Genomic DNA, 9,837 nt, shown 5'->3' with positions numbered 1-9,837 from the left:
AAAGATATTAAGGGTAAGTCTATATTTCTGAGGAGAGCTGTGAAATCCAGAGGAGGCCAGAAGTGAAGTAAAGCTGCACTGAACTGTTACACAAAGAGCTGTTTACTGATGTAGTGGGCACGATATTAGAAACCCCTGCTAACACCTTCACAGAGGGAGGCTGAGCAAGACGCCTCACAGCCGACAGGGGGACATTAATCAGCACCTGGTGTAACTACAGTCACTAATCATCAAAGAACACGATCAAGTCATATTGTAGCAAACCTAATGAAGGAACCTCAGCAGAACCACAGTGCAACACACAGGAGGGAGACACTTCTTCTGGACCAGCCATGAGTCTGTCATGACAGAGTTCACTGATATTTATGTACAAAGTGAAACAGCTCCAGAAAAGAGACAGCAGATCGAACTTAAACACACAAGTAAGGCTGTTTGTTTCCTGTACGATAGTACAGACAATAAACATTCCACAGAAAGAGCCACAGGCACAAAATCACAAGATTAAATTAATCCAATGAGACATAATTGGCTCTGCCTGACACCATGCTGTATATTCACACTGCAGCACAAGCTGGCAAAGCAAAGCGACACACACTAATGAACACACACATGCTCACAGCTACGTAGCTGTAGCCAAACGACAGTAAACGCACACAAACAACCTCACAGCTTTGCTTTGTGTTTTGAGACATAAAGGGGCCAAAGTCTAATCTGTAACAGCGATCTAATTAACTCTGCTTTCCACAGCTGTCCAGTGTTTCTGCAGAAAGCTGATGAGTTCAGCTGTGGCCCGAGGCGAAGAGGAACTGCAGTCGAGGAAGCCGAGAGAGCGAGAGCAGTTGGGGAGAAGAGCGGGGACGAAGAGGGAGGAAGAGAAAGGAAGAGGAGCAAAGCTGAGGTCTGTGCTTTGTGCTTGATGGAATCCTGGCAAACTCACGAGCTCTGACAGCGTCACATCAGATGGTGTGGTCCCTAAACTAAATAATACCAAACCAGTTGATCTTCACTCTGGGGACTGTGCACTAAAACAGGGTGGAGGGAGCCGTGCTCCAGCCAGGACCGGGTGCACATCCATATCACCATTTATTACATGAATATGCATGAGCACACGCTCTATTTTTCATCCTCACCAACCACGTACTTCTCTGTCCTTGAGCTTCATGGCCAGCACCAGCTGGTTCCTGTGATTGGCCAGTGCTTCTCTGTAGCTGCCTTTGGAGAAGAGCGCAGAGCCGAGGTTCCCGTGTGCACGGCATTCCCCTGACTGGTCACCTGTGAGCCAAGCAAAGGGTATGATGGAGACAGATTCATTTCTCCACTGTACACACCTTCTCCTGTTGCTTTCTGCTCTTCCATACCTAAAGTCTTTGTCACCTCCAAGTCCTGCTGCATGTAGGCCATGCTCTTCTCAGCGTTCCCTAAGGACCAGTAGGCCGAGCTCAGGGCCGAGAAGACGGAGCCGCGCAGCTTCAGTGAGCACGTACCGATCTTCAGCCCGGCCTCCAGCACCACGACAGAGGCTCCATGGAAACCGTGGGTCAGGAGCTCCTGGCCGATGACGGACACGACCACGAACGGGCTCTTGTCCAGCTTCATCTTCTGTAGCTGCTGATAGGTGGGCTCAAGGGAGTCTGTGAAGGTGAAAGCACACACACAACGACAGAGGTGAGGCACAAACTAGCAAACAATACAGATCCACACTACACCACACTGGGGTTGGAGGGGTGGTGCACGTCCACCTCATTCCCAAAACCCACTTTTTGTCCTTCACACTTTTACTGCTTCACACCGACCTTCTTACTGAAGTGCCTCTGTCCAGTTGACCCAGTCGACCCAGTTACCCCGGTCCACATGGGAGAAGATCTGAGTTAGTAAAAATGTGCCCTTCTTATTGCCTGTCAGGCAACAGACATGCTGCCCCTTTCATTCTTGTAGGCATGGATGTATTAAGGAGAACTGGAATTACAAAATGTGTGAGCAGCATTCGTTAGGCTTCTGTTTCTTTGGGCTGACTCCAGTGGAGCGCACTGTGCACATCAGCGCTATGACCGGACAAGCAGGCGTCCGCCAGCGCTATCCACTGTAAGATAGCAGCCGTGTTCCCAGCTTGTTGACATATTTCAAAAGAAAGTGGCAGAAATGGCAAAAGAAATAGTGATTTGAAGAAACTCCCAATAACTCTACTTAACTTGTCAGAACAAATTGTGTGTAGGAGCTGCTGGCCAGTCCTGCAGGCTGCACTACCTGAGGAGGAGAGTGGAGGCGGTGCACTGACAGTCAAACTGCAGTTGTCTTTATTTTACAAAGAACTGCACCAGGTAGATTGGAAGAAACTTGTGTGTTAGGGCTCAAAGTTTCACCAACACATTTCCAAATAAATCAGAGTAATAAAATGCACCCAGTGTTGGTGCATTTTAAAACAGTATTGATGTGTAACTACTCAGTTTGTTGACTGTTCTGTACTTGTGTTACTGTGACTCTGCTGTTATTTCATGGCTGTTAAAGGCTCTCCTCTGGACATTCCTGTTCACAGACACAACACACACACAGTAAAAGCCGCTGCATATGTTTTATCACTGCAGACACACAACTTCTCATGCTGTGAAAACGCCATCAGCCCTCCCTGGCCTATGACAGACAGACAGTGACATCTCCGGTCCTTCTCTGGCTGCACTGTACCTGTACGAGTGGATGAATGTGTCCGTGTCCGACACCAGACACCAGACCTTCAGCCTGACTACGCTGTCAAGAAGGAGGATCAGCTGCAGGGGACACAGGTGAGCTGGATGTGAGTGGATGCTGCTGATCTCCCTGACACTCCATCAGCAGATCAGTTTTCAGTTTTCTGCTTCATCTGACTTGCTTGTTTTATTTATTTTATACATCTCACTTTCTTGTTATCTCATGTCAAATGTGGAGCCTTTTGTTTGTGAAGTCTGAGTCATCAGAGGCATCTTTCCACATCCCAGTCCCAGAGGACGACTACTGAATAGAACAAAGTGACAGTTTCTCCAGTTCTGACATCTCACTCTCCACTCCTGCAACTTTTAGAAACAGAGTTGTACTTTGTTGCTTACTCTGTTCATGTGTTGGACTGTTTCTGTATGAATCTGTTTTACACCATGTGCACAGACAGCAGGAAGTTTGAGTCCTTTCTCAAAGGTCTCAGCTTGGGAGACATTATACAGCATGTACAGACATTCAATAGGCCATCTTAGCCGCAGCAACACGGCTGATGCAACCTGTTATAGCAATGAGGGCTTAAATCACCCCAAGTGCAAAGTACCCGGCCCAGCTCATTGCATGTGCTGTCAAACGAAACATGGAGAGAGAGGAAACCTGTGGCCGGCGGTGCAGAAAATGGAAAGGCTTTGCTGGCTGATGCCACAGAGCAGCTGCTGCTCATGGTGATGAGGAGAGAGCAAGGAGGGGATCCTCACATTCAGCTCTACACACAAATCTGGGGAGGAAAAGCTTGTGAAATGAAGTCCATCTTTTTATTAGCCCAACACAAACTATACAAAATGAGCAGATTGTGTTTTGTTAATTATTGATTAATGGATCGTGTCATTGCCGGTCCTGACGGAGAGACAGGATGAACAAGGCAGCGCGGCGTGTGAGCCCTGCTGGCAGACAGGCCTACCTCTGAGCGGAGACTTCATGGCAGCCTCCACCATGCCGACAAGCAGCTGGAGACTCTTGGGGTCTTGGGCGAGACCGGAGGCGAACGCTGCCAGGGCATCGGCGTGACGGCCCAGGTACTGCAGGGCAACCCCCTGACGAAAGTAGGCCTGTAGGGAGAAACAGAAGCAGACGTCAAACAGTTAAAGGAATTTGTCTTTTTGAGTCACGTCTGCATTTGTTCCCTGTGAAATGCTGCCACTGGCTTTATACCATCTGAAATAAAACTAAATGGACATGTACAGGTGCAAAGATCAGGCTCATGGAAAATAAGTAAGTACATTTTTGAAGTACTTTACATGAGTATTTTCATTTTATGCTACTTTATCCTACAGAGGAAAATACTGTAGTTTTACTGTACATTAATGAAGCTGTAGATAGTGTGCAGATAAAGAAGAAAAAGCTGAGCTCCTCCGGTTCCAGGGGTGATTCCTCTTAAACCAATCGCGCTCCATGTTCCTCCTACATCCATGTTTACGAGAAAACGTTCAGACAGAATGTGACTGACTTCAGGAGACATAGGAGAGACCGTTTGAGCGGCACAGAGGACGGAGGAGATGCTTCTTCTTCTCTCACCGCCGACCTGAATGTAACTTAATTGTCTTGTCTGCCTCGCTCGCTCCCTTCATTCCTCCCAGTGTCTCTCACATTTATCATCCCCCCCAGTGTAAGAATAATCTGTCATGACAGTGAATGAATGAAGACAAAGAGGAGAGGAATTCAGTTACATGGCAGCTCCTGCCCCTCGCTGCCCCCTCACTGTCATTGTCCTGTCCTGCTCTCCAGGCAGCTTCATTGAAATTAATGGAGCAGGGGTCACGTCTAATCTAATGCCTCTGGTTTTCGGTGTGTTGGTGCTGAATGTGAACAGGGCACGGTGTCATTTCACTGTTGATTAACACAAAGTGGAATAAATGGTTGGTAATTACAGCTGGATCAGTCAAATGTTCTAATGTTTCTAGAGCACGTTAACTTTACTGTCAAAGCAACGCTAACTAATTAGAAGACCTAATCAAATGGATGACAAATCAGATCAAAACAACTGCAGTAATGTTGTTGTTCCTCTCTCAGCTGCTCATTATCGTGTGGGGGGTCACAGTGGAGCACCTGATGCAGCTCTATGGGACACGTAGGAACCAGCAATTAACCTGGATGTCTTCAGACTGTGGGGGGAAACCAGTGAGACAAACCCCACGTAGGCACGGCCAGAACATGAAAACTCCACACAGAAGGTCGGCATTTCAACCAGGAACCTTGTTGCTGTGAAGCGACAGTGCCAACCACTGCACCACCGTGCCGCCCCAAAACAATTACAGAAATGTAAACAGAAAAAGAAATCGGGCGTAACATTCTTCCAGGGCTCTGACTGATATCTCAGAAACAAACAAGCACGGCCTCAAATAGGTATTTACATCGTTAGAGACACGAGAAGCTGTACGGTCTGTCGACATCGACCGACATGTGATGACGAGGGCTCCCTCGGCCTCAGGGCGGGTTGGGTGAGCTCTATTACAGCAGAATCAGATATACCAGTCAACAATGGCTGACATGCAGGACCTCAGCTCCGCCCTCGCTCTCGGCCCTGATGCCGGGTTTCCACGCTGAGAAGAGAAACGGCAGCGTGGCCTCTGACCTCGTCCAGGCTGGTAGCTGGGGTGACACACCCCCATCTGTCTGCCTTAATCACACTGGTATAGCAGCTGTAGGGAGGCAGCAGTGTTTCTCAGGTCTTCTCGATGACCACGCTTTATTTTTACCTTGATTGTTGAAGCTGGGAGGAGAAGTCGAGTCAGAAAAGGATGATGATTATAAAAGTTATAATCATAGCAAGGTGTCCATTATCTCTGCCTGACTGTGTGTGTGTGTGGACGTACAGCACAACAGGTAAGGATGAGTGTAGATGTGTGCAGGTGTGTGCATGCCCGAGCCAGACAGAAAGTGACAGTGGGAAGAGTCTGCCTCCACCACCACCCCAGCCTCCCGCTCTCTCACATCCTGCCCATTAGCTCGATCCGGCTACGCTGCCTGCTAAGCACATACAGGGGGTCCAGTCCAGACAGTCTCACAGACACACTCATAGAGAGACACACACACACACTCCACGCCTCGGCCTTTCATGTGTCTCGCAGCAGCTCAGGAAAACCTTGTCAGAGTAGGGGGTGTCTTCACAAGCTGCTGCGGTTGTGTCTGGCTTGTCTGGTCTGGAGGAGTTTCACACTGATTCCCAGACGAGCACTGAGACAGGCTCGTCAACGTCAGCTGACAGGTCTGTGTAACTGAAAGTGAAGGGATCAATAACAGGGACAAGACTAATCCTGGCTGTGCCTACATTTGTGTGTATTTACTCTTTGTACTCTCCCTTCTGTGTTTGTACATGCGCACCCTGGGAGCTCCTGGGCCTGCGCTCATGCAAATAACAACGCCAAGAAGATTAATGTCAGTGCTAAAGCAGGTACTTTCCCTTTCTCACCTTGGTGACCTACATGTGTGCAAAGTCTTCCTGATGGGGCCCAACACAACACAGAAAATAAATGAAGACGGGTGTAGTTTTCATTTCAAAAATACTCTGATTGCAAACCTACTAAATTATTTTGCTTTACTTTACTATCTTATTTTTGACTGATGTTCAAGTGTTGCATCTTTTTAGAGAAAGTGTAAATTTATAAATAACAGTTTGTAGACCTTTAGTTTTTGCCCTGAGTAGTGTCTGCAGGCTTCACACTTGCCTGACCACCTCCAGTAATCACAGCTATCATATAAACATCTGCCTCATCGAGGTTTGTGTTTCTCCTGAAACTGCATCAGAGTCTCATCTGAGCTGGAGATGAACATTCGGTCTGAAGGAAAGGATGGATAACTGACAGTGGAGTCTATGACTATTCCTACTGCTGCTCTAGTCACATTCAAGTAACAGTTTACGAAGCCTGGCTGTCCTGTGAAGTTCAGCATGTCTTATAGCATAATGCTTCACGTCCACATGCTAACGTGAGGACGCTAAGCAGGTGTAATGTTTGCTAATTGTTTGCTGACATTTGCTAATCAGCAGTTGCTAAGCAGGTGTAATGTTTGCTAATTAATGTTTGCTGACATTTGCTAATCAGCAGTAAACACGAAGCAGCTGAGGCTGATGGGGATGACATTGATTTAAGCCAAATTAAAATTCTGAAGATGAACGTATCTTTAGGGGAACATGGACATATGAAGCAAACTTTTGTGGCGACCCATCCAAATGCTGATGAAATAGTTCAGACTGCACCAGAGTGGTGGGAAACAGAACAAAGGAGATCTAGGGAGTGTCAGAGGAAAGGATGCACACCGAATGAACAGATGCTTCAATTAGCACTGGTAACTCACATTAATTGAGAACAGATGGCAACACAAGTGGTGGTGGTGATTTGGGTGGGGGGGCATGAGTGAGAGAGAGGATCACATCAACTAGACATGATAGAGACTGATGTCTTTGCAAATCAAAGAATCTGCCTCAAAGCACACAGACTTCACAACCATCTCATCTGGACATCAGGCTGTTTGTGGCTACGCTGTCTCGACACTGCTGAGAGGCTGTGGAAGAGGGAGATGTGGCCTTGAGTTATTTGTTAGAGGTGGCGGAGGCTGAGAGACAGAGAGAGGAGCCTCCTGACACACCTGTTAGCTCGGAGCAAAGCCTCATATTCTCACAACAAACAACAAAATATCCTGAGAATCCATTCGTAGTAAAACACTGAGCACTAGAGCACTGGGCACCAAGACTTCATTAGGGCAGTTTAGTGTTGTTACTGAAGGCTTGGGGCTCTTCTCTTCATAGTGTTGGAAACCTTGTTTGTGTTGTAAGAGGAGCGAACTCACAAATATGAGTGGTGGGATCTGGGATAACTACACCATCAGTAAACACACGAGCAACAAGATGAGCTTGTAAACGAAAGTCTAGTTATCATAGACAGTCTATGAGGATGGACGATGCATCACCACTTCCTGCCACTGCAAAAGAGAAGCTAAAATATGACAAATACGAGGGCGGCCTTCTTGCTTTTGTGAGCCATTTTGCAACCAGGTTGTGTGCAGTGGCGACCAGAGGTGGAGCCGCCAATCAAAGCTATCAATCACCTGAAATACACCTGTTTCTATATCATCAAAGAACGTATTAAAAACAATAATTCACCTTAGCCTCGGCCTTTTAGCATCCTATGATTCATGTTGCCATCCATCCATGTGTGATCTATAGGCTACGACTTATCCTGTGGAGGGTTTGGATCCTTAAGATCCACCCATGTGACATGGAAGACCTACTCTTTGAAAGATTTCTGTGAATCTCAGTGGTTAAGCTGTTCCCATTATGACTGTAAACTGCCTGCACTCTGCAGTTTAGGACAGTTTGAATGCAATAAATCCTCCTCCGTGGAAGTGATAGTGTTCGGTTTGTGCTCCAGCTGTGACAGAGAGGTGTTGATTTAACTGTGTGATCATTGTGGAGGCTGCGGTTTGTGATGCTGTTCAACTGCACTGTGTTATAGACACAGGTGTTTCTGACATTTAGTCTTATTGATAGAAATGGGATGCACATCATCCTTTAGGGTCGACTGTTACAGAAACAAGAGGAGGAGGAACTGTCTACTGAACACCAGGGATGAAGACGCGATGCTGCTGCTGATGCTCGGGCATCACTGGGCTCATTTTGCTACGTCAATACCCCGCTTATCCCACAGCGGGCGATGTGGTGATGTGCTGTGTGAGTTGTGCACTGTAACCTCAGAGAGCGAGATCATTATTTAGAGGCGCTGACGGAGTCGTTAAGAACAGTCTGTACTGTGAGGATGCCTCTCTGTAGGATTTAATGCACCTTATTGCCAGGACAAAGTATGATCGCACCCAGTGAATTTCAACCTGCAGACCTCGACAGCAGTTTACAGTTACTCACAGCCACCTCATCTCACTGGGAGATGTGATTCAAACAGGTTCCTCTAATAGAATAGTCGGCCTGTAAAGAAACAACGCTGCTGAGCAAACAGAAAACTGGAAACGCTGCGGTACCCAACACCGACAAGGAAGAAAGGACCTCAGAGCCTTTAGTAATGAACCTTGTCTGAACTAGTGAGTCTGAACTGCATGAATATTTATCATCGTTTCACTGGGACACTAGCTCAGATGCAATAATTGAGTTGGAGTGGCCATAACCACTGCTTCCACTGGGACCAGTACAGCTGTTACACGACCAGCTGTGGGCTCTGTCACACACTCCTGCAGAACCAGTCTAACAGCCTCACCAGTCTGTGTTCTGCAGGGTGTTGTTACAGAGATGGACGTGAGTCCAAGGCCTTGCATTTGACAAATTCCTTGTTCTCCAAGATGAGTGCATGCTTCCTTGGTGTGCGCTTGACTGAGTCTGTTGTAGTGCGTGTGCACAGTATGCGCAGTTTTATCAGTGACACCCCGGCATACACAAGCTGGTCCCTTATGCCTAGCAAGCTCCACTCAGAGTCCACCCTTTCTTCTTCTTCTTCTTTCGGCTGTTCCCGTTAGGGGTCGCCACAGCGAGTCATCTGTTTCCACCTAACTCTATGTTTGAAGCCTGAAATGTGGCAAAAGGTCGCAAAGTTCAAGGGGGCCGAATACTTTCGCAAGGCACTGTACAGTGGGTACGGAAAGTATTCAGACCCCCTTAAATTTTTCACTCTTTGTTATATTGCAGCCATATGCTACAATCATTTAAGTTCATTTTTTTCCTCATTAATGTACACACAGCACCCCATATTGACAGAAAAACACAGAATTTTTGACATTTTTGCAGATTTATTAAAAAGAAAAACTGAAATATCACATGGTCATAAGTATTCAGACCCTTTGCTGTGACACTCATATATTTAACTTAGGTGCTGTCCATTTCTTCTGATCATCCCTGAGATGGTTCTACACCTTCATTTGAGTCCAGCTGTGTTTAATTATACTGATTGGACGTGATTAGGAAAGCCACACACCTGTCTATATAAGACCCTACAGCTCACAGTGCATGTCAGAAGCCATGAAGCATTCGTCCAGCTTTATATACAGTCAGTGGTCTAAATCCTTCTATTTGGACCTTCTCAATGGCCATAATACAGGTAAACGTCCTCAGTATGAGGGTCACCCCCCTCAAAGTGTTTGCAGAGCAGTGATTTTAAT

The 9,837-nt window shown here is 46.9% G+C and overlaps 1 protein-coding gene across 1 annotated transcript in view; it reads right to left on the bottom strand.

Moving 5' to 3' along the window:
- Positions 1 to 1,126: 1,126 nt before the first annotated feature.
- The window catches only part of LOC109952839 (tetratricopeptide repeat protein 28-like), a 20,419-nt gene continuing 11,708 nt past the window's right edge, over positions 1,127 to 9,837 (bottom strand). Inside the window, exons 2-4 of the mRNA XM_020588119.1 lie at positions 3,644 to 3,791; positions 1,359 to 1,631; positions 1,127 to 1,272 (exon numbers count right to left, since the gene is read on the bottom strand). Of these exons, the coding sequence (XP_020443775.1) occupies positions 1,127 to 1,272; positions 1,359 to 1,631; positions 3,644 to 3,791 (567 nt within the window). The remainder of the gene's footprint in view (positions 1,273 to 1,358; positions 1,632 to 3,643; positions 3,792 to 9,837) is intronic.

Source organism: Monopterus albus, unplaced genomic scaffold (assembly GCF_001952655.1).
Source record: "Monopterus albus unplaced genomic scaffold, M_albus_1.0 scaffold504.1, whole genome shotgun sequence".
In the NCBI taxonomy this organism is placed as follows: Eukaryota; Metazoa; Chordata; class Actinopteri; order Synbranchiformes; family Synbranchidae; genus Monopterus; species Monopterus albus.
This window is presented reverse-complemented; position numbering and strand designations above follow the sequence as displayed.